This window comes from Ciconia boyciana, chromosome 1 (genome assembly GCF_034638445.1).
Source record: "Ciconia boyciana chromosome 1, ASM3463844v1, whole genome shotgun sequence".
NCBI classification, from domain to species: Eukaryota; Metazoa; Chordata; class Aves; order Ciconiiformes; family Ciconiidae; genus Ciconia; species Ciconia boyciana.
This window is the reverse complement of record NC_132934.1, coordinates 128307214-128333644: the sequence shown is the minus strand read 5'-3', so window position 1 is coordinate 128333644 and position 26431 is coordinate 128307214. Positions and strand designations below refer to the sequence as shown.

The window sequence follows — 26431 nt, the reverse complement described above, 5'->3', positions numbered from 1 at the left end:
TTCATTCTGTGACCAATTTACATCCACTTGACCTGTAATATTATCATCTTTTAATTTAAATAATAATTCTCCCTTCATAGTATTTCCTCCATGAATATATGTAGAAAGTCAAAATCTCATCTCATCTCTTCATAGAATAAAGAAACAAGACTTTGAAACAGTAATAATTTGAAAAGCATGCTGCAAGCTTTTCATCAAATCCATAATCTAATTTTTCTTCTGGGACACATTACACAAAATAGAAAGGAAATTATAAAAGAACAAGTTGAATGCCACACTAACAAACCTCCCGTTTACAAGCTAAAGCTGAAATTTGTAGGGATGCAGAATGAATTTAGATGGTCTCCAGCCATTTGCATTTTAACTGTATGGTTTGTAATTAATTTCAAAAGATGTATATATTGAAGTACTTACAGACACCTGAAGAGAAAAGGCCAAATGCTGCTAATGTTGGCTTTTCCTTTAGTTGTTGAATTAAGTGGTTTATTGCCTTCCAGTCAGCATTCAAGTCTTCTAATTTTTTCTAGAATAGAATATAACAATATATTAAATTTATAATACATACATTAATGTAAATAAATGTAAAATAAATTAATTTAACTTTTTTTCCCCTACATCTCATGGACCACCTGAATTAAAAAAAAAACAGAAAGGTAGAAACAGCAATTAATTTTCACAAATGGGAGAGAGGGATGAGTAAAACCCTTCCCAGTTGGGCTGCAAAAGAGCTTCATGGTGTCAGGGTCCTGAAAGCATCTTTCCATTTCACTGTTTGGTTGCTGAAGCTCAGGGCCAGCTTAGAGCCAGTGCAGCTGCCTGACCCTGACCACAGATGGACTTCCTGGACCAACCTCAGCCCGTTCCCATCCTCATGGCCCTGGTCAGCCACCTGGGGCTGTATTTGACTCTGGTTCCCCTCACCGGGCCTGATCCTGACCCTGACCCAGGGGCAGCCCCCCAGCCTGCCCTGCTTCTTGGCTGGGGACAGAGGGACGACCCCGGCTGGTGAGACCCTGTCCTGCAGCCCAGTGGGGAGCCCCTGCTGGCCCCTGCTCCCACGGAGTACTGGCTTGCCCTGCTCCCCGGTCGACAGGCCTTTACACCTTTTTAGGGAACATAGGATGACTTCTTCTTTAGTGTACTGTAGAGAGGTGGGTTTTTTATCACCACGAACTTGAGATGCTGATTTTTTAAATTAAAATAGAAAGGTGAATTATGTATTAAAAAAAACTTGTCAGTAAAACCTCTGCAATTTGTAACATCAAATGCAGAACACATTCTTCCACCTATTAAAAAAAAAAAAAAAAGTAAAAAGAAAGTCTTAGGAGTCCTCAGGGAGTCATAAACTTTAGTGTGTGGGCACGCAGTCCTGACCAGTAACAGCTAAACTGTTACTTTTAAACAAAACCTAAGTGAAAGTCTGGAGTGCGAGTTACATCAGTCCTCAGACAACCCTGAGAGGCATTTAGACTTGAAAATGTTGTTTCTACCCCTCTTTCTTCCTTGCTCTAAGGACTGTAAAGAAAGATGAAGCATTGCTAACTCTATGCTGGCATCTCTAAACTCTTAAAACGAAGACTGCATTTCTTTTTTAAGCTGCTCCCTGATTGTCTGCTACAAAAAGCAGCACAGAGTATCAATGCCACTCAGGAACGCTTTTAGTATTCTTGTGTCCAATTCACGATTAGATATATCGTCTAAATCACAATCCAGCCGTGATGGAAACAGGAGGCCTATTAAGAAAGGTACTTTAATTACCTAGAGTCTAAGATGACAGGGGTCAATAGGAGAGGGATAGGGAACAATACTCATTAAATTGAAGTGTATACACAGGCACAGACACTGAGGTAGCAAAATTTTATATTCTGATATGTCAGGGGAGCATTTCTAGAATTTGCCTTAAGCTTTGCCATAAATACTCTAAACCTGCAAAGTTCTTTTATATCTGACACCAATGGAGGCCAGAATATTACCTGGTATAAACTCTGGACAGATTTTTGTAAAAATGCTTTTTGAGAGGGCAGGAGGGAAAGGATACAATTCTGCATTAGGGAATAAACCAACTTTTTATCTTTAAGGGCAGTTTAAAAACTGCATTAAAAATAAAATAAAAAGTCAGTAATATCAGAGATTCTCCTTGATAATAGACTATGAAGACTAGGCAGAAAAAGCCATCGGGTATGCATGATAAACGTAACTTGACATATGACAATTCAAAATCATATATATATTTTATTTCTGTGTGGACTGGACACACAGAAACACACTTTGGACACATTTTATGGCAGATTTTAAAGTTCCTTTTTTTTTCTGCTGTTGTAGTCCAAGAACCTGCTTCCAGAGCTTAAAATGCAAAGGACTGCTCCAGTATCTATTAATTCAATAATGGCAGAAAGTGCAGAGAGGCCTTAAAAACAAAAGCTGGAGAGATTACACTATCAAAGTCTGGCTTCATTTTACAATATATTCACAGTAACTCAGGAAGGAGATATGGATGTTATAAATATAATATTGGTCCTCACTGTGAGTAGCTGCTTAATCATTCATGTGGATGTGAGCCAGGGATTTCTTTCCAGCAATGACAAAATATAAAGCATGCCCACCACAGACATTAGAGAGGGTTGTCTGAGGCAACATTTACGCCACTAATAAGAGAGCAGCTAGTTCTAAACTCTTCTATCAGAATTATGGTTTGATCCAATCTTGCATCCACCATAAATTAGCATGTGTGCATTAAAATGTTAACTTCTTTGAACACAACGATTTTGCTGTAATTGCAACTCTAGAGCTTTGGTGACAAGTATGAATATCAAAATATGTTGCATTGAGGAACACTTTTCTTGATTTATTGATTTCCTTTAAATGTCAGCACCAGTGCAATTTAAGTGAGGTTAACACTTAAGTGAGGTGCTCATTGACAGCACTAAAACTAGATAGGAGTATTTAGAGAAAGAAATGATGCATTTTTTTAAATGCAAGACTGAGGACAATGAAAATGAGTTCCTCACTACTTACTCTCCCACCCAACATGGGAAAGGACAAATTGAGTGCTGTGGCAAGGGAACTACAACTCTTCCACTGCCACAGAAATCCTTTCCTGAATAAACTGTTCTGTTTAAGTGTTGTTAATCATGAGATTGGGGCTTTCGTTCTTTCTGTTGCCACTGTCATCAGCAGTAACCTCTCCCTCCCTCACCTGCAAAAGCTTTACAGAAATGCATTTCAAAAGCACGAAATCCCTTTTATAAAAGTGAATAGGTCTGATTATTAAAGTGCTAGTGCTTAAAGGATCACACGTCTCATCCCATTCTTGACTCTTGAATCAGCATATACTAGGATTTCATTTGCCAACAAAAATATTTTTACAGTCCTGCACTGCAAAATTCCTATATCAGCACTTTTAGTATGCTTAATGAAGGTGTGAAAATATACTTATTTCAGTGACATAACTATGAGATAAGATTAAGTATGTGTCAATATAAATCCATGCAATTTAATTTACATTCAAAACACTATAATGAGAGTATATTATAAAGGTTGCAAAGACAAACAACTAAACATTAGGAAATGCCAGAATAACGTCAACTATTAATTCAGATACAATGCGAATAATTGCACCAATATCTTTAATTTTCTGACACATGCTGTTTTGCAGCACAGGAGAGGCTTGCAGTGTGAATGAGTCTATAGGACCTCTACTTCATTTATTGAAAAGAATGGGAAGATTTGTGGTGAATTAAGGAAATTGGAGAGAAAAAAAGGAAGCTAAGACAAAGATGTCTCAGAGAATTAAATAATCCTCAAAGTTGTCAAGCAATGTTATGCAAGCAATTAATGCTTTTAAAGAGGCCATGTAATTTTATCTTTTTTTCTGTGCCACAAACTAAACAAGGAGTATGAGTCTAAGTATTGAATTGCTGCTTGCACTGAGTGCTATCCATATCCTATACTGAATTACGCAGGGTTTAGCCTAACCCAAGGCGACCATAGCAGTTTTAATTCAAGAATTTTCTAAAATTTTGAGTGCTTAACTTTGCAACTTTGCTAATATCTTTTCAAAAACACCTTAATCTGAGTACAAATTATTTCTGCTTCCACAAAATACCTTTTGTGTACAAAATGATTTTGACATTTGCTGAAAAGTCTATATTGGAACACATAAATAGCAGACAGTGCTGGAAGTTACTCATGAAGAACGATGACAGAAGACCAACTCAGTGTACATGACTGGAAGCTTTAGGAAACCTACATCATCAAAAAAGCAATTCGACAGTCTTGACAGTATATATTCACTGTTTTATGACTTATTGTACAAGATAGACAGTGAACCAGAAATTAACTTCACAGGTCATTCAATTAACTGAACTACAGAACGTAATGAAAAAAGTAAAATGCAATTAAAGAGGGACTAGAAATTAAATACTTACTACTCCACGAGTAGTTACTGATTTCTTCACATACACATTTTACAATATCATTGTCCAAACTACAACTCAAGGAACAACATAATCTTTATTTAAAGAGCTATCTTGTTCCAGTAAATCTGATAGAAATTGTCAGTTTTCAGCATCTTTGATGTGAACACTTAAAAGGAATGGACACAGAGCACTTCTGTGTCAGAAGTTTGGCCTAAAGAGAATCATTTCACACCATTTATACTTCTGCCAGTAGTACATAAAATGAGTACTAGTTCTTCTCCTTGAAAATGCCAGCGTTCATTCTGCAATTCTTTATATGCAATTACAAAAATCTAGAAAGCCAAAACCTCTAGTTTTTTTGTTGTTTCAAGTGCTTTGCTTGTTAAAATGTGGAGTAAGATCCCCTAAGACTGCAGCTGAAGTCATACGAAATGAGTAAATGAAGTTATTGCAGAGTGATTTTTGTTCCATCATCCATTCAGTGTGCAGATGACATGTTTCAGTTCCCAACAGTAATAGCACTGTATTAGACAAAGACAATGTCCAACAGAGTCAAAAGCTTTGTTTCTGCCTACTTTCATTATCATGCTACTTTTAAGTCACCTTGAGTTTACCTCTTTTAGTGTTTTATCACCGTTTAGGAGAACTGATCATTAAAAAAAAGCATAGATACCGAAGGGGAAAATAACTCTTAAGGATTTCCGTTCAGGAAAGAAGAAAATAAATCAAATCATTCTTAAATATGTATTAATTTCTAAAGTGGAGATAAGTGTATTCATATGCTTCTGTGAATGGAAATCTGCTGGTGGGATTTATAAGTAATTTAGAGGAAATTTTGTAAAAGTAGGAAAATAATACTCTAAGTATAGTGACTAAATAGAGATGAAAAAACAAGAAATTCACTGTAGAGATCACCTACAGACATCCTAACTTTGTGAGGAAACCTTTTTCTGTAAAATGAGGTTATTGAATGCTGTTATTGAGTGCTGTAGGTTTAGAAAAGCTCTAAATACAAACACGAAGTTACTATCGCTGCCCAGTCAGAAGCAACTGCAGTAGATACCTAGTGTAATAAATAAGCCACTATTGCAGTTTCTGGGAACTCTTAATCATCATGTTCACAGATACTTTATTAGCAGTTATAAAACCAGAAACCAGATCAAGCTCTGGCTGATATGGCAGTGACCTTACTAGTTTGGTCTCCCACTCCAAAAGGAGCTGAACTACACATGGGAGGCTGCTTGCTGATTATTTTCTGCTTCAAGATTCTACAGGATAGAAAATGATACTCTAGTCTCAGTGAAGGTCTACATAGTCTTTAGGAAACTGAGTGTAAAATATCCCCTTCAAACTGATTTCTATGCTGGAGAAAAGGATTCTAAAGCACATTTTTCTAAAATAGAAGTGTTAGGAGGCATTAGCCTTCTTAACAATGTATCCTCTGCTTCAAAACACAATCAAGTCAGTCATTCCACGAATTTTGGCAGAGAAACTGAGTGGGAAAGTTCTATATTGCCATGTCTTCTTTCCTTCACAATGGAAAAATTTTAAAGCTAAGGGCCCTCTTTATGACTTGACTCTTAACTTTTCTAGAAAACATGTTCAATTTTTTTAATTGACAAAATTTCTGAAAGCGAAATTCAAAATAAGGGACTTTAAAAACATGTTGTATGATGCCATTAATTAGGCACCAAAAATAACAATTGCTTTCAATGTGGATTACTCTTGAAGAGGTAGAACAACCTTAATGTCAAAAACAATATTCCCATCATAATATGCAAAAATTTTCTAGCTGGGAACATTACATTTTTCCCAGCTATGCCGTCACAGAACAGAACAAATGCCATTTGCCAAGTTCTTTCATTGATTTTAAACAGAGCACATCAAGGACAAGTGTACAACAGGGGAAGCATAACCCATTACACAGTAATGGATATTGCTAAAGGTTGCTTCATTACCTTTACTGGATGAGTGGCTGGTTTTTCCTTATATAAATGACACCCTTTAGACAAAACCTCTTCCACATTCGGCTGTTTAGCCTGCACTGCTGCTTCAGTTTCCTGAAAAATAAAAACACATGCAGTGTAGATTAACCGTAGCATAAGCAATAAGACTGAAAAGTCCTAAAGCTCTATGAGAAGCTGTAAAACACCAGTAGATTAGTTTCTGCTAAGGACAGGTTTCTGGGAAAACTTATGGATAGTAGCAGCTAAGGACAAAGAGGCTCACCAGGGAAAAAAAAAAAGGCAAAGAGGGATGGAAAAGAGTAATGCTAACAAAATAAACAAGGATAGGTCCCTTCATCCTGAAGGTTTCAATAAAATTATTACAAAGCTAACACAAATTCATAGTAGGAAAGACACGAATGAGATCTCATTTAAGCAGCTCTCTCCTTTTGTCTGTTTGACATCGCCAGCAGATTAAAAGTGCACTGGTTAACATTTTGTTCATATAGTACATGGCATTAAAACCATACCATGAGATGCAACAATGATACTGAATTTAGGAAGATTAAAAATGTTAATAGAAAAATACTATTACTAGTAGTAAACTAGTACTTATCTAGTAAAACATTTCTGCTAATGAATTAAAAACAAAAGCACAGTAGCAGTGACAGTTCCTAAAGGTACAGGGAGGCACCTACTATTAGCAATGACACCCTACTGAATTAGCAACAGCATATTCTCTAGCAGTTTTCTTTTTTAATCTGGAAAGGTGTGATTCATGTGCTAACATAAGGCAACTCCAGGAAACCCTTCCCAACATACAGCAGCTTTATTTCATCAGGTACTGACCAAATAAATAATGGGTGAAGCACTACATGTAGGTAATTAAAAGCAAGAAACAGCGACTGAAGAGTGTAAATGAAAAGATAAACTTGGAGTTCCAAGACTCATATTGTTTTCATTTTTCAAATAACATAAGAAAAAAAAACAAACTGAGAGTTATCTGAGATATTAAAATTAACTGGTTGGTTTGTTTTTCTCTCTCCACTCTTCTCCCACCTATTTTATAGCTTGATTACCTTGTCCTATCCAATATTGCAGACTATCCAGTGACTCTCCAACTTGATTTTCTGTCCACAATCTCAGTTATCATTAGTGTGACAGCAGACAAGATTGTGCGCCAGGCTTGTCGCTATCTGATCTGACACATCATTTCATTGGTGGAAATCTGCTATTCTTTGCTCTGCAATAAACTTGTTGAGATCTATGTCATTTTAAGCCTCAGAAAGGGGCCATTTTGCTCCTCTGTTTCAGTTCAACATAGAAAACATGTCTACACTGCTGCCTGAAATTTTACTTGCAAAACTTCACAGACAATCAGTAAAAATAAAAAGCACTGTTAAATTCACTGTCATCTCCCATTTTTCTTTTCAAATATTGTTTATCAATAGCAAATGAAGTTAATTAAAGCTTGTCTGATTTCTTGTAATGATACTTGAAACATGTTTGCATTTAATTGCTTTTTATTATGCATTTCAATATTAATGAGATATAACTGTAAGGATTCATAGAGAACGAGCACTGAAAAGCAATGCACAGCAAAATTGGGATGTTGGGAGGGTGGGAGTTTAACCTGTTGATCAAACCCTCATTAAAGTCCTATTTTCTTTCTGTTTCAATACTAGGTTAGCTTTCTACTTCCCTACTCACCATATAAAGAAAAAATATTCATCAAGGAGTGTTAACGACGAAGGTAATTTTCTGCCTATCTTGATGAAAAATGGGCATTTTAATATGTTTGTTTAGCTTTTTGGTTTTTTTTTTTTAAGCTAAGCTGTCTACAGTATTTTGCCAATATTTTGTATTGTGTTATTCTACATGTCTCAAATATTTATGTTATTTTATAACAGCACCAAGTATCATTAAAAAATCTGTAGCAGGAAAAACATGTTACAACTCCCTGCAGAGTCCGAGAATATCAATATGACTATGGGAGCACCTACACTGCTGGTTTAACTAGCAGCGTGGACGTGCCTTTGAAGTGGATCTCTCAGTCTTCGTCACTCACTGGGCTTTGGTTTCCACCGTGGACTGGTCTGGGAGCACACAAATTCGTTTCTTTCAGGCTGTAACTGGCGTGGAAGGTGCGCTCTCAGCGGGCAGCTAACAGTCCCAGGCCCTGAGGGCACCGCCAGCCCTGACTGTCCCTGCCCAGACCCCTGGGGCTCCCCTCGCCCTGCCCACAGCCCAGGACCCCACGTCAGCCCCCACGGGGCCATCAGCCCCTGCCCAGCAACGCCGCAGCAGGGCTGGTCTCCAGCTCCCCGCAGCCCTGCCCTACCTGGCCACGGGCGCCGCGGAGCTGGGCCCAGCCGCAGGCCCACGTCCCATCCCCAGGGAGGTGCCCGATGCCCAGGGCTGAGGCTGCCCTGGTGCCTCCCGGCTGCCCTGCTCCCGGCTGGGCAGTGGGATGGGCCCAGGCTGCCAGGCCCTGCCCTGAAGGCCCCTCAAGGGGAGCCCTCCAATGGCCCGGGCCCACAGGGAGCCGCTGGCTCTGCAGGGCCCTGGCAGGCGTAACATGGATGGAGCGAACCCAAGCACGCACCGGTCCCTCCCAGGTCATCTTCACCATTTCCCCTTAACATTTTCTAGACTTGAAGAAAAGCAGAGGCTTTCAGGAGGCTCTCTTAAGCTTTGTCATGTATTTGATCTGACTAGGTTTGTAATAACAGCCATTAACAATAACAGTCAAGTTCCACCACCAGGAATTGAAAATTGAAACCCAGAAGAACCTGCCTAAGGAAAGCACTCCAGACTAATTAAAAGGACTATTCATAACAGGAGTTACTACTCGAGTCCCGTAGCTGTAACAAAATTTGCTGGCTCAGTATTTATTTGAACTCTACCTTCTATATTGAAATTTGAATCATGACTTACCATACACACACATATAAATAGGCTAATTTCCCTTTTAAAATTAAGAAAAAAAGAAAAATGAATGACTGATGGTACCATGCAACTCCACATTCTGCAGAAAAGAAGAAAACATTTAACAATCCTTTTCATTGTCATTATTTTATGCTAATACTAGTATACACAACACACACAAAAACTAAGATATCCCATTTCTACATATTATATAAACACTTGAAAAATTATTCTTTATGGATTCAAAAGGTATTTGTTCTTTATGGATCGACTGCAGGTATAATTTTCCATAGCCAGGTAACAGAAACATAATGTATTTAGCTGGTAAATCACCAATTCCTTCTGCTCTACAATTTTCTGGAGTTACATGAACTAATCTTGTGTAGTCTGATCTTTCAAAATCAATGGCCTTGACCTAAACCAAAATGCATTGTGCAAGTCTATCCAATATAGCATGATGCTTCATTTGAGATTTATGTGGAAATAAGAATAGAGATAAGAGTCCAGGGGAAAAAGAGGTTCTCAATATCTTGTCATTCATTTGGACGCTGCTGAAATTTAGATATCTTATTTGTTAGAGCGGCAACTACTTTTTGATTGTCGCACATTCACTCCAACATCATCTAAAACCATCACAAAACGATTTTAAGTAAGTGCACACCTGACATTAAATCGCTGCAGTAACTTTGAGGGAGCTCTTTGCCCATTTCTCTGCCTGATGGGATAGCCCCTTGACGAATTCTGCCCAGTGAACAAGTTTCCAGCAATTTGAAATCCATTTGCTAGGTGACACCTTACTAATACGGGTCAACAGGCAAGAGAGTAGTTTCAGGATAGTGCTCCATCATTCAGTTCCCAAAGAGAACAAAAAGGTAATGACTGTAACATGGCCTCCAATGGCTGGCTCGCAACAGAGACCGCAGTTATTATCTAGCCATTGCAGGATCCAGCAGAACAGCATACTCCCAGAGCAGGGCCTGATGTCTGCGTTTGATCTCACGGGCCAGGCTACTGTTAAAGCTAATAGGAGTTGTCCATGCTCACGTGCATCAGTTTTTAGAGAATACCAAAGCCATAACTTTTAAAAAGTCCTGATTCAAGATCATTGACTCCTCTGCCACGCTTGCTTTGCTTGCTGTGGGAGGATGCAGCACTGTCTCCAGGAGACAGAGCTGACTCTACTGGAATTGCACAATTTATGTGCAGTATGCCTGTGAAAGGAATTGTAATGCTACTTCTGGGCTGGGTGATGAATATGCTAATTAAACTTTTCACACATATGGCAAATTAAAATACATCATCATTGGAAACTGCTGTTTCTCAAACATGTATAAACAACAAGAATCAAACAGAGGCCACCTTTTTTCCATGACGTACCATCTATGAATTTTCAGTGGTGTTAAAATGGTGCATCTGAACTGATGAAAACCTACTGCTGAATAAGACACATTGGCTTCTGCATTTCCAACAACATGTCAGTTCAACCTGCTGAACAAATTTACAGGCTGAAAAAGTGGCAGGGACTTGTCTACAGCCCCATCTGGACTATGAAAGTCTGTTGATATAGCTCAGAACTTAGAAAATTCATATTCCCTAGCTGAAACCAATATATTGACTAAACCTCTGGTGTGTATGCCAGTGGAAGAGAAAGTTTGATGGCTTGGCATATGTTATTTCAAGAGATGGTAACTATCCTAGCAGACACAGACAGGCTGTTTGACATATGCTGCACATATACTTGGAGGCCCAGACAACTCTCTATAAAAGTATCTGCAGCATTTCAGACTGTGTAATTCTCTACTTTAAGAATCACAAACACTGATTAACCTTTTCTGGTAACACTGGTAAAACTTTTGGGATTGATTTCCCAGTGAGATTATGTCCATGGGACATTTCCTGCGGGCACAGTAGGAGAAGCTCATGGTGAAGTGCAGTGCAAAAATGGAAACTTAATTACAACTTTCAAATAAAAAAATATAACTTTGAAATTAATATAGTGAGTTGTTTTAAAAGTCATGACTGCTTTTTACCAAGATGGTACATTAAATGAAGATTAAAGAAAAGAATTTATTCACAGGAAAACAGAAGCAGTAAGCAATTTCCCTTCACTTTACTGATCGAGACAAGGCAGTGATGTTTAACAGGCAAACATACTAAATCTAAAATCTAAAATAATTTGGAGGCTTTTAATTTCAAAAAGACTTTTGTGAAATAATGGGATAAAAAACCCCATATATATTTGACTTGATAACAGAAAATTACTTTTAACTCTGTTTTTCTTGTCTTTTAGATGAAGGAGAGTGTAACTTGTAACTAGAATTCTCCGAGGTGGATTTTCTTATTCATGCACACGAGAAGTTCCAGCAAGGTTCATTGAAATATTCACACCTATCTTTCAGGTTACTATTCCCAGATATTTTAGGGAAAAAGCTATAAATAAATGGTGAGGTTCTGAGTGCCTCATTTTTTCCTCACAAGTAAAGAAAGGGAAGTGGATAGAAAACGTGAATATATTCCCATCTTCAAGAATTCTGCTTCTAAATAAGTGACCTCATTTTTTCTTTTGACTCAGCTCTGCACATTCCCATTCATGGAGCAGGCTAACAAGCTACTACCACAAAGAAGAATGGTCAGAGGAGACTTAATTAAAATACATCAAAGTTCAGCTACACCACAGTGAGCATCAGATCTTGATGGTAGGTCAGACAGTACAGTCAATGGCATTCTCAGTATTCACTTTAGATATTTATATAATACTATTAGAATACATCCAAGACATACTATTAACAGTTCCGTGGCCATATTAAGGTGGGACCTAATCCACCGGGGAAAAAATGCAGTTGCCAGTATTTAAACTTCCTGAATAAAGACTTTAATCAATCTTGATAAAATTCATGGAGGCACAAGCTTGTACCTCTGTTCTTTTCTACATAACAGATGAAAAGGTTTGATAACTTCCTGAATATTTTACTTATATCTATATAGAAAGAAAATGCTCTGTGAACATCTAAGTTACAGAATTTAACTTCACCTTCCTGTCTTAGGGTTTTATGAAAAAAAACACAAAACCAAAACAAGTAATTCAATTTAAAGACCATTCCATTAGTGGACTAGGTAGAAGCTTAGTGTAAAACTGCTTTATCGCTAAAAATATTCTGTAACCAGCAGACAAGCAGTTTTATGCACCTGCCTCTAAAAATGCCATTTTAAAGAGTAAATAAAATAACCATTCTTTCCCTAATTACCTTAAATCACTATTCTTTTAAATGTGTGAGACCCAAAGTATGAACCCAAGGCAGTGTTAGAAGCTATCTTAATGGGGAAAAGACTACTGTGAGATTCTTCCAGCTCTTTAAAGTAAAGTGTGCAAAAAACAGTCATCTGATTTTAATGAGAGACTGGAAATCGATACAGCTATAGCTCTTGACCTATGTGAACTATTTTCGAGATACTTTAGAGGAGAAATAATTATTTCACGGAAAAGAGCACTACATGAAGGACCTCTTCCTTCTAAAAGTGCAACAACTCAGTTTTAGAGTTCGTAACTACTTTCTAAACCTATGAGTGCAGCCTTTGTGCAGTTTGTAAAATATGCAGACACCGTGTCTATTCAGACCTGGTAGTGTTTTTCATCATTCCGCTCCCTGCAATATCTCTTATTCCTGGTATTGGAAAAGGGAAGGAAAAAAAAGAAAAAGCAAAAGGAAATCCTCCGCAATGAAGTGGAACTAAGAAGGTCTCAAAATTTAAGCCATGCAAACAAAGTGCCTGAAATAGCAATCCCCACCACTTTGCAGAGTGAAAGGATGTTTTTTCCAAAGCACATTTTCCTGTTGGCTGTCAGAAATTTGTGAGCTTCCTCTGTACATCTAGAGGAGATGAAATATAGTAATTTTTTCCCCACACAGAGAAATCAGTATCTATCCATTGCAGCTGTCTGTCCTGAAAAGGAAATTTCCTGGAGGTACTGAAGATAAATGAAATTATTAGCTGTAAAGACATGGCCTGCAGATATGGCATATGGAAAGAATCTGGCTATAGTGGTCATATAACGATAAACACACTTAATCATCCAGTTGGACTGCGAAAAGGCCCAGTAAGAAGAATTCTTTGAGACTGGATATGATTCAGAATATTTTATTTTGAGTCTGGACAGGACACAGGATGAAACAGCTGCTCCTGTTTCACCTAGACTGCAGATCCTGTCTTAGTTCTAGTACATAATATAAAAGAAATAATAACAAACCCAGGAGAACTGACACAGAAGAAGGAAATTTGGCACAAAAACATAATGAGAAATTCTTGCGAGAAAATAAGGGAAACCCCAATAATTTTACAAACTCTGTCTTAGCTATGTGCTCTTTTAGATGCTGAAGGATAGCAGCTTAAGAGGAAGAAAAGTTACTTAGATTGACACAGTAGCAGATATGGACTACCACAATAAGCATCTTGACTGGCAAGTGAAATTTGGTGATAATTATAAAAGTATTGAGTCATAAAAATTGTTTATTTCTTCTTGTAAACAGGAAAGAAATAAATCAGAATTTCTTCTCTCTTATTGCACAAATAATGACAGTTCTATTCAATAAACTGAATTAAAAGTCATTTAACTTGGGAAGGAGGCATTTATTTATTTATTTTACCATCCAATTCCTGGTTGCTTATTTTTCTCTCTCTTAGGTCAGGGCTTATATGCAAATTTTCCTCCTCTTTTCAAGTTTAGCAAATAAAGAATTATTTTCCAAGGAGTTTCTGGCTACAAAAGGAAATTAGAAAAAAAAAATCAAAATCAAAATCTATTACTGTTCTAATATCAGTTTGTTGATTGTAACATGTTTTCAGATATGCCCATCTTCTGGTATTAGTCTTTAATACATCATTTAAAAGGAATATTCATGAGGATATATTTCTGCAGTTTGTCTTCCAATAGTTACAGTGGCATATATTACTGGAAGAAATGTTAAAGACTGCTCCAGTATGTTACTTCACCAGCAGAAACAGGGGTAGATTTCAGTAAATGGAATTTACGTTCTTATAGTTTGGAAAATATGCAGTTTACTCATTTCCAACTGCCTGGTTTGCAACTGTGAATGGCTAAGTTATATCCACACTCTGGGTGGTGGCACTTTTTTTTTTTAATTTCCATGAGCAAGTATGTTATCAGAAGTTTCTCATCTTAAAATCTCACCCATTCAATTCACTCTGAATGAAGAAAAGTCTAATTACAAAGTAAGGAATGAAAAGAACTAGTAAGCAAATGCTACTCAATAGTGCCCAGTGGTAAACAATAGCCACAGCACAGATTTGCACGGATGTACTGGGTATGGCTAGGCTGAAGTTAATTTTCTTCACAGCAGCCCATATGGGGCTATGTTTTGTGTTTATGATGAAAACAGTGGTGACAACACAGGGATGTTTTAGCTATTGCTGAGCAGTCCTTACACAGCATCAAGGCCTTTTCTGTTTCTCACACTATCCCACCAGCGAGTAGGCTCGGGGTGCACAAGAAGCTGGGAGGGGACACAGCCGGGACAGCTGACCCCAACTGACCAAAGGGATATCCCAGACCATGGGTCCCTCTGCTCAGCAATAAAAGCTGTGGGGAAGAAGGAGGAAGGGAGGACATTTGGAGTTAAGTCACTTCTCTTGCCAAGTAACCCCTACGTGTGATGGAGCCCTACTTTCCTGGAGACACCTGAACACCTGCTTGCCAATGGGAAGGAGTGAATGAATTCCTTATTTTGCTTTGCTTGTGCAGGCAGGTTTGCTTTACCCGTTAAGCTGTCTTTATCTCAACCCACGAGTTTCTTACTTTTGCCCTTCTGATTCTCTCCCCCATCCCACTGCGGGGGGAATGAGTGAGCGGCTGTGTGAGGCTGAGCTGTGGGTTAACCCACTGTAATGGTTTAGAAAGCACTCCCACCTGGCAATAATCATCTCTCACTGCAGAATTTGTCATATCTAACAGGTTGACTCTCTTTACAAGAGTATCTCACATGAGTTAAGCTTTACAGCACTATGCCCAACTTGAAAATTTAGCACAAAATCTGAAACAGGATTGAGTGTTTTCCACATTATCACTAACTTTAGTGTGAGAAGGAAGTAAGATTCTTTCAGGCCTATGATTTTATTTTTACTCAAAAAATAAATCAAAAATAAATAAATTTTTACTCAACTATCAATCAAATTCATATCAATCAAATCAAACTTGTTCAAATATCCATCAGGTACCAAAAATTCATATAGTTACCAATGTACAAAAAACTGAGAAGATATAAATTTCCTGCCTCTAATATTTACTACACAGCAATCAATTAAAAACAAATTAAGCCAAAGCTAATAGGACCTTGTGCATATATAAGTGGTCATTTGTATGGGCCCTTCTTCAGATTCCAGTACTTTAAATTGTATGTGATCAGTAGAGCAAAATATATAATCTTACACAAGGGGAGTTACTGTTTAATAAATATCATGCTATTATCAAGAAGAAGATTGTCCAAGAGCTTTCAAGAATTGTGTTTTGAAGAGAAAGAAGGTTTTCTGTTAAGAAAAGAGCATATGAAAAAACACAAACGATGAGAAAGTTAGAAAACTGTATTTTCTGAATAGGAGAGGAAATACCCTATCTCTGAAAACCTAACTACACTGAAGCAAACTATTAGTTTGATATTGGTACTGGTATTGACTTCACTAAAGCCTTGGTAAACTGCTCTGTCATTTCTGTAAGTTTCCTCCCATATTTATTTTCTTCTTTATATTTCTTCTTTATATTAACCACACTTTTCTCTGGGACTCTGAACAGTACCTGACCTGTTATTAATAGTACAAGGAGGAAGCCCAAACACAAAGCTGAGGTACAACCTCACTAGCTTCCAAGCAACTCACCCACACTTCTAAAAAGCTTATGCTTTCAAGAACAAAATCACATCTTGATTTACTAGTCATCCATTATTTCCTAGAAAAATACTACCACACATCAAATACTTGATCACCTTTCAAAAAATCTTTTCTCTCCTGAGACACTGGGACACAGATATGTTTTGCAATCCACCCTTAAGGCTGCAAAGTCTGTTACAGATTAAACAGTTTACCAGGATTACTCATTGGGAAAGTTTTGCCACATTTTCACAATCCATTTGCAGCTAATACTGTTTAATATTCTTGCACTTAGAATAGATTTTTTTAGAAGAGGCTTGGAGACTGTTTAAAATCTAAATGCTTAAAGCTCACAAAGAAAACATTGAGCAGGTTGCTCCTCAAAGTTGCATTAAAAGATTTCTGGAAAGAGGGATAATTGATTTATGCACAGAATATCAAGCTCTAGATTCTATGAGTTGATTAAATTGACATTTACTGCAGATCTTAATAATGCATTGAAAATAGGAGTAGTTTAAATAATCAAACAATATTTCATCATCAGAAGTTTTCACAGTTCAACCTTTTGCCAAATCAGACACAGATGTCAGAATACAGTGAGATAAATCTCTGTGGTACATATTCCTTATGTGCTCACATGGACGAACTATACCACCTCTTATTGCATATAAAAACTACTCATTTAAAAGGATGTTAGCAAAATGAAAAGGTAAAAGAATCAATGAAGAGTTAAAATCTGACTTATCTGGCCTAGCTTTTCAAGCAGAAACTGACAAATGAAGGCTGATGGAAGGAAAAATACAGCAGTGTCCAGTCAGTGCTTTCAGTCTCTCTTGTGGGTGAATTTTCTTTTATTTGGCTACAATTAGGTTTGCTACTCCTCAGCCATGTTCTTCTCTTATGTTCTAACTGGAGGTTGTCAAGTATATAATGAAGTGATTGACAAGAGTTGACAGCTTTCCTATTGTAATTCAAACCTTATCAAGGACAAAATCCAAATACAAGTTATTTTTTAAGAACAGAGAGTTATTTAATTTTTTTTAAGCATGGCCTATTTCTATCTGCCAATAATGAACACAATATGCTGGTTTATGTATATGGCAAGTGACCACCATGGACAGTAAACAGGTATAAATACTACACCCAAAGACAGTTCAAAGTTGTATAAACCTTGGAAAAGAGGACTCAAGTATAGAGGAGTACAGGAGGGGTGAGTAATAACCCAGAAGGTAATGAGCAAGTAAAGGGAAAAGATTGGGAAACTGAGTAAGCAGAGAGAAAGGACTAGTGAGATTGCAGAGGATTTGGAGGCAAGGTGGCTGGAAAGCATAAAGTTTTTAACATCGTCTGGAGAAGAAGATTTGGAAGGGTCAGCAGGATTTCAGTAAGCTAGAAGCGGAAACAGGAATTTCTGCATTTTGTCAACTCATTCCCTATCTGGAGCATCATTTCTCCATCCATTCCTTAAAACACAGGGACTTGCATTTCTGTTCATCCCCTCTGTGTCCTCATCATCTACAGTCACCTACATCTGTCACAATCCCCGTGGAAAACTGTCTTCCAGGGGAGATGGCAGTGCGAGACAAAGACCTGGAGGAATTCCCAGGAAGTGCAGCTTTAACCTCCTCCTATGGCCAGAGGAGGTATGCTGACTGCTAAGGCTTTTAGGAGGTAGGAGGTGGAGGAGCAGGCACTACCACCTTCCTTCTCTCCCCTGTGCCCTCTCCCCATATCCTTCCTTCCATCCTGCACATCCTGAGCTCTCCTGAAAAGGAAGGAGAACCATAAGCAGACATTTATAGAGCACGTAGGATAGGGTTGTCTGTTAAGGTTGGAATAGAGCATCTCTAGTTCCTCCTTTAACAGCAGGGGAACTGGAATCAAACTCAGCATCCCAGGCCATTTGATCCCAAAGAGTAAATCATTGCAATGGTAAAGAATTTGTCGAAGTAAGGTATTAAATGCAAATAAACCCCACATAAATTTATACAGTGGTAATAAGCATATTATTAAAATAAAATCCAGAAATGCAAAAGAAAAAAACTAAGCACTGTAAGCTCGATGTATCCATTTATTACATTGTGCAGCATGTTCAACCAGAAAAATACAGAGGAATATGGAAGGAGGTTGGGTGAACAACTGTATTTTCATTTACTAATAACTATTTTTCTATGCACCTTTTACATTTGCTGTCATTGTTTTTAAAAAAAAGTCAGAGGAGAAAAGATGCTGTTTTACATATACTTTGACCCAAACTAGTTAATGGATTCATTGACTAATTTAAGAAGATTGCTTCTACAATCAAAAACTAAGTGCAGATTTTGAGAATATGACAGATAACTCAGAAGGTGAAACAGCACTTAAAATGCAGAATTTAACAAAACCTTAGCCATGGAATTACAATCACAAGACCTGTATGCCTAACAGATAGTGTTAGCCACAGTGCAGAACACATCTCCCTGTTGAAAAGTTCCAGGGGTGAAATTCAGACACAGAGGTACCATCAAAAAAGATTTTTACCAGACACTCACTGTCCATCTCGCCAACTGCAATCAAGGTCTTGCACACATAGCCAGTGAATCTGTAACTTTCCAGAGATCCAGAGCAGGCCAAAGGCATTTGTCCTGAAGCTCTCTACTGTCTTTAGCTCCTCACCTCTGGTAAGGAGACTTTGTTTTCATAGGATTATGCAGAAAAGATAATAAATTTCAGAATAATATATATATGCATTGACTGGAAAATCAGGCAAATTCAAAAAGACAATGATTGAAAATGAAATGTCAGCCTTCTGCCCAACATTGAGTTCTACTTATACAAATGCTGGTTCTAACTCCATATTAATTCCTTGGATGAACAGATAACTCTATTTTGAATTGATCTATATTTGCTCTTTGGAAAATATTTAAATAAAAGGTTAAAATACTTCGGGGTTTTTGAGTTTGTTTTTCAAAATACTGCAAGTTACGCATTTTAGCATTTCCTTTTAAAAATTTACTTAAATTCAGTTCACATAATGAAACTCAGGAGAAATATTTTCAACCTACAATTCACTTGGGAGGAGATAGCCTGGGAATTTTTTTAAAAATCCAGTATTCAAGCAGTTTTCATAGGAGACTGAGAAAAGAAAGCTGGGATACACAGTGTTTTCCTAATTATTTTTGTGCAGTATGAGCTGGTAACTTCTAGTAGTCTCTCAATAAAGCGCTTTTTGTTACACTAAAGTTACTGTACGGGAATCAGAGCTAACATGCACCTTATTAAATTATTTCCAAGATTACTTTGTGTCGTGGTTTAGCCCCAGCCGGGAACTAAGCACCACGCAGCCGCTCGCTCACTCCCCCCTGGTGGGATGGGGGAGAGAATTGGAAGAGCAAAAGTAAGAAAACTCGAGGGTTGAGATAAAGACAGTTTAATAGGTAAAGCAAAAGCCGCGCACACAAGCAAAGCAAAGCAAGGAATTCATTCACTACTTCCCATGGGCAGGCAGGTGTTCAGCCACCTCCAGGAAAGCAGGGCTCCATCACGCGTAATGGTTACTTGGGAAGACAAACACCATCACTCCGAACGTCCCCCCTTCCTTCTTCTTCCCTCAGCTTTCTATACCGAGCATGACATCATGTGGTATGGAATAGCCCCGTGGTCAGTTTGGATCAACTATCCTGGCTGTGTCCCCTCCCAGCTTCTCCTGCACCTGGCAGAGCATGGGAAGCTGAAAAGTGCTTGACCAGTGCAGCAACAACTAAAACATCTCTGTATTATCAACACTGTTTTCAGCACAAATCCAAAACACAGCCCCATACCAGCCACTATAAAGAAAATTAACTCTATCTCAGCTGAAACCAGGACACTTTGTTGGGTTTAAATGCAGAAGTTACACACATGCATTTACTTACAATTTTCTTAACAAGTGCTAATTTGTATTTTCAGGTTACTAGGCTGTAAATATGTTTTCATTTTTAGGTTCCATTCATAAGCAGCATTTCCAGACTATTTTTCCTTTATGCAATTTGCTTGTACATCTATATGGTTTTCTGAACCATTGATCAAAGCTGTATGTACTGGTGCTAATGATGTGGCACACCACAGCTAGAGATTTCACTTTGTGGTCACATATTGCAAAACCACACTCCAATTACATAACTACAGATACCTTAATGGTAGTTAAACAAGCAGAGCCCAGCAGTCACAACATACTACGCTACTGCTTTTGACAGTAAATTCAAAATGGTCCTACCAATACTGGTTAGATTTTGTTATTCTCCACATTTTTTTTCCATTTCAAGGACTACCAGCAAGTGAACGCTTAGGAAAGAGACTGCTTATGCAGAATTTATGCATAAGAAAAAGAAACAAGGATTAAAGGAGAAAAATTCTTGTGATGAAATATATAGGCAATAAAAAAAAAAATCTACAAACCCACATAAATTTGATTTTTGCTTTTTCTTTTCTACATCTTTCTGATACCAGTTTGGCACAACTCAGGCTGTGTTAAAACTGACACATTTTTGTAGATTATAATCTACAATGAGTTAGTGGTATTTTCAATTATGAAAAAGGCTACTGAGTTAAAAATAATCTTTGAAAAGTATTTCAGTAGACTGATATTTATTATATGCAGTGCTAATTACTTGTTTACTTGGAGTCTGTTATGAATACAGAGTAGCTCATCATACATGAAGCATAAACAATGTAAACCTAACCTGGTGGTACTAATTTTCTCTAAAGACTACTAGAAAACCCATAACTAAAATGATCTTTGATTCTATGCCATAGATAGCACTGTTTCTTTGTAAAATTATGATTTTTTACTCATTTAAGTTCTGTAAAAATGGCATATTAACTTCACTTAATCTTAGCAATGCTACATAATTTAAAAAAAAAAATAAGTACCACAATACTTATTAACTTCAGAAAGTTGACTCTAGTTTTTCTCACATTCTTTGTTTTCTGGACTACCACTAGTCAAAACTTGGAATTAAAGGACATAAGCTGTTGGCAAGATTTGAATATTTTCCAAGGATTGTTTTATCCACTAAAAAGTTACTGTTCAATTCATTCTGCAGCATTTCTCCTCTTTCAAAATTTTGTCTTTGAAGTAGGGATTCACTAAATAAAATTCCACTGTCTCAGAAACTTAGACTGTTTTCTATGGATGAACATTCACTTGAAAATGTCATTAATTGAAGATTGCTATTAATAATCAAAGCTATCGAAAGCACTAGCTACTTCTTTTCTTGATTAACTAAGGTGGATTTCTCTGGACTGCACTTCTGGAGAGCAAAGAAAAAAGAATCACCATGTTTTATTATGCTAATCAAGCAGGACTGCAGAAATCTATAATCTTCAATTTTTCAGAAGACAGAATGCTTATAATCCGTAGTAACAGCTAAAAAATAGCAGCAACTAAAAACATATTAGCACTAGCCTATTTGTAAGCTTTTCTTATCTCTACCTTACTAGACAATGTACTTTCCATTCTTTGCATACTTGGGTTTCTAAAAATTATTTTAGCTAATGATTTCTTATTGACTATCTCACAACACAATAAAACTTCCTTACTATGTGTGTATGCATACATGTACATATTGGATATAAGTGGTTCTTTTTTTGACTGTAAAAAAACCTTTAACTCCCACCTAAAGTATTTTTCTAAATCCTTAGCACTCCACAAATGTTATGTGGACTACATTTAAAAAGTGCAATCTGACTGTAACAGATTGCAGAATGTTAATTTTATCTTGATCACAGTTGCGGTAGGTTGTGATAGGAAAGCTTTTACTTCTGGTCTGTCTTATCCAGTCATTTTGATTTTTATATGTATAAGAAAGTCCTATTATTCTAGTTCTGTTAGACTGAAACCTGACTTCTGAATCTAACAGTTCTTTGAAGCCTTCTGGGGTTCTTCCTGTAAGCAAAAGGTCTGGGAATATCTAATCAAAATTCTTGATGACTTGGGGTCCTATGATACACAGAATTGGGATTAAACAGGACTATGAGGAAATAAATATTTAGAGGAAAAGAAAATTGAGAGAAATCAAGAGAAAAAGTTGGTTAGACTTTCTAAAGTTATTTTCTTAAGCTGCCAAACAACTAGTGAAGCATCACTCGTTACCCTCCCCTTCCAGGATTCCCCTTATTCTTTTTCTTGCAGGTGAAGTAAACAAATCTCAGCAGAACAGTCAGTAGGAGGAAATAAAGGTCAGTACTTGCACAACTTCCTTTAGCCATAATTCTGGAGCTCCACAGATTGTTGATGCCATAGGCAAAGCTGTTTCAAAGTGTAAAGTATAGGCCTATATCCACATGTTCAGAATAACGTATCCCTAAAAGGTTTAAGTATATTAAATTTGGATGGCTGGATCAGAATAAATACATTTCAAAGTGCTCATGTATGTCCTTAAATATTCCATTAAGGAGACAATGCAGAAGTGACTATACCTTCCATTATAGCAACATTTGCCACCTACTTAGACTCTGATTAGCTGACTTAGCCCAAATAAGCTTGTGATTAAAGATAACCACATTATTATCAGGACCACAAAAATAATTGCTTTGACCACAACAATAATTGCTTTTTGAACTAATACTAATTAGATACTCTATATTTGCTTTCTTGTCTGAATTAGAATAACAGTACTGACGGTTAACAAACAGAGTTTAGGAGAAAACTTGATTACTGTCTATTAATGCACTATTGGAGCTCTCTCTAGTTTGGCAAACAAAGCAGCGACAGAAAGATGAAGCTAAACAAACTCAGCCAAGGAAAAACGTGCAGGTTTTTAACTCAACTGTTGAAGTAATTTACCACAAGATGTGGATGACTGTCCGTACCTGCAAATTAGAAACCAGTCTTGTTTTGGTTTGTTTGTTTTTGAGAAAGGTGTGCTGCAGTTCAAGTGGGAAATAATTCAGAAAACTGAAGGGACTACTTTATAGAGCAGACTAGATGATCAGAGCAGTATCTTCTGACCTTATATTGAACCAACTATACTAATTCTATGCACCTCTCTGATAGACGACAAATAGTTGTCTGTTAGTCAGCTGCACGGTTGCCATATATCATGCGATAGCTGTAACTGTTTCTGTATAAGAGGTCTTTCATATAAAATTTTAATATTCCAACAGTATATGAAGGCTTGTTTTAGGGGCTCTTGTTTATATTAATATTTATGACAAAAAGAATACCTGGCAGAATTTTTGTCAATGATGTTTAATTTTTGTCAATGATGTTTAAGAGGAAAATGGAGACCATCCTATCAGAAGTTTGTGCATGTCCACACCTCAGTAACTGCTACACAGCTTGCTCTGCTGTTTGTCTAGTATCTGCTGCTGTTAGATGGATATCCGCCTCCCCATATATTTCTAGCCCAAAGAACTGCCAAGTACCATGGGAAATATATCTCAAAATACTATGAAACTGCACAGACTTGAACGAAGCAAGGCTACCCTCAGAGAGCCCAACAAGCAAGGCAGAAGTGGAGCTAGTGCTGTTTGGATCAGGATCCAGACAGATCTGAAAAGGCTAAATAAAACTTCCTTACATCAAAATTGACTCACTGAGAGACAATATCTCATATCATCCATATTATCCTGAAGGACCCCAGCTTTGCACTGAGAGGATATGGTTGCATTAAGAGTTGAAAAGCAGCTATCACTTCCTAGGATTCAGGTTTATTTATGTGACTAAGGACTGTGGAAATACACCAGCAAAACCATTACATTTGAATGCTCAGGAGTTACAAAAAGCATATCTTTAGCTGTGGATTTTTATTGACAAAGAAAGAATAAACTGCTAAGAAAAATAAAGTCGTTCAACATAAACTGAAAGCAAGACCAGGAAAATGGGCTTAATTCTAGCCACACATCACTAGTACTGGTAAAAAAAGTACCAGCACGTAAAAAACAAGCACATAGTGAGAGCTGAACTTCGACATGTCTACACTGAGGGCGTCTCTTGACATGGCTGTATCCAATGGCTATGGCTATAACACCAAGAACCTAGACACCAGTGCTGGCAGAAGCTGTACTGTAAACGAAGCTGTACTGTTAAGTATTTCAATCTTTTTCTATGTTATAATGTAGACAATTTTTGTAGTATTTTCTTTGCACCATTTTGTAAAATTGGAAATTCATGATGATTTCATCTAAGTTTGTGAAGTATGAATACTAAATCATGCAAAATAGCTATCAGAATAAGATAGCTCCAGGTCAAAGAGCGAATGCACAGAGAAGTCATACTGTTAGCTTGAAAAACTATAAAAGTCCATAGAGTTGTAAAAGACACAATATGAAATATATTCTAGAGGCATAAGAAGCTACATTGCAAACCTGGAAGTGTTCCAGTGTTCACAAGTAGCAGCAGAGTCAAGAAGTTCTTATAGATGTAGATTTCATGCCTTCCCCATGCATACACTTTAGTATTTCACAGAAGCAGTCTGTATTATGCTATTATTGAGAAGGGAGATTATGTCAATGTGGTAAAAAAATATTGAACACTTTAAAAGAACTAAGATCTATCCTAATACTTTAAATTGGTAGCTTGCAAATATGCATTTCAGTGTTGATTTATTTGGACAGTTTTTTTAAACTTTAAAAAAATCTTTGACTGTTTATGGAAGAAAACTGTAATTAAGGATTAACAACGAGTGAAGCAAATACTGCTACAGATGTTTTTTAAATCCTGGGAATACAGAATCCTTTCTCTACTCTTATTTATTAAGTGAGGAGTGAGTTATTAAAGCCTACTTGGGATTTTGGAAACCACTGCTAAAAATTATGGTGTCTAACTGAAGGCCTGGGTTCTAATTGTGGTACTGCAGTCTCTAAATTATGGTCAAGAAAATTATGAAGACAAATTATATTGGCATGAAATATATTAGGGTTTCCTGAGCCATGCTGTAATTCTTTAAAATAAGCGTAGAGCTATGATAGCAGAATGGGGTGAAAGAAAACAACATTTTTGATTCAGCAGGGCATGTATTTTATAGTAAATGCTGTTATAAATTACAACATATTTCTTGGGACTAAATAAATTTAAAAAGTTTTGTATCAACAATTTCATAGTGTTTACATTTTTCTCAACATTTTTGATGCTTTTTAAACTGAAATATGTATATACTTTAGAAGCTAAGATGTTACCCAAAGCCTCAAATGACACAAAGCATTCCAGAGATCGTAGGACTACTAGGTGCCCCAGCATGTTCCTGGGCACCACAAGGTCCCACTCCACAAGGGTGACCAAGGAACATGCTGGACTTGTCCCATCTCTTTCTGACTGCATCTTCTCATCTCCTGTTTCCTAATTGCATTACAGTGAAGTAGAAAGAAGCCTGTTCCACTATCTACTTTTGTACTAAACTCTGGGTACAAGTCTAGGAAACAGCTGGTATTAAGCATCTTGAAACATTTTGTAGGGCTGGAGGAGGCTGATATGATGCTATGTAATTATTCACCTGCAAATGCCTCTCTAATAAAGGGTTAATAAATGTGAGGGAACAGACAGAAAGCCTTTTCTTAAATAAGTGATTATATCAAGTTGGGCACGAACATGCACTATGTCATCTTGTGCTAATGCAAGGGCAATACACCTTTTGGGATTTTGAAATCCTGGATGTAGGTAGGCTGCAGAGCATTGGTTGGACACAATCACAGTCAGTGGTGGTACCACTCTGGATCCAGCACTACGAGGATATGTACAAGGGCAGAGGTATAAGACACCACTCTTCAGGAACTGAAAAACTGCTAAATGAAAGATTTTAGCATTATTAGTGGTCCTACTGCCCCAAGAGCAAGTGCTATCATGTCCATAACCTCATGTTACACGGAAGCACACAGTCAGCGCCCTGGGTCGAGAACATACAGATCCATAGAGCTATGATCTGAAAGCAGAAGGGAACTGCATGACTAAGTCAAATGACACAGAAAATGAACGATGCCAGCGACACTGAACCTATCCCTTTCATATAACTAGTTTGCATCCTTCCCTGAATTTTTACGTGACAGCAGGAGTAATGAACTAAACAGAGAGAGGGCATATGCTCAAGCTCTGCAGCATGACTGCCCACAACATTAAATTGGGAGTGTTGCTTCCAGCATGGGCTGAACTGCACTGTCTGAGACAGTGCCCAGGCATGGTCAGGGATTAGCCGAGCCACAGATGCAGCAACAGGCAGTTTGGATGCGACTATCATCTTTGGGGGGTAAGAGTGTTGCTGCACGGATGTAAGCTGTGCTGCATCAGTTGACCTCTAGGCCAAAAAATGG

General features: G+C 37.4%; 1 protein-coding gene across 2 annotated transcripts in view; it reads right to left on the bottom strand.

Moving 5' to 3' along the window:
- DMD (dystrophin) overlaps positions 1-26431 on the bottom strand; it is a 1150282-nt gene that overhangs the window by 367307 nt on the left and 756544 nt on the right. For both annotated transcript variants that reach the window (XM_072848384.1, XM_072848392.1), the window contains 2 exons: positions 6377-6478; positions 415-523 (listed from right to left, as the gene is read on the bottom strand). In XM_072848384.1, the coding sequence (XP_072704485.1) occupies positions 415-523; positions 6377-6478 (211 nt within the window). The remainder of the gene's footprint in view (positions 1-414; positions 524-6376; positions 6479-26431) is intronic.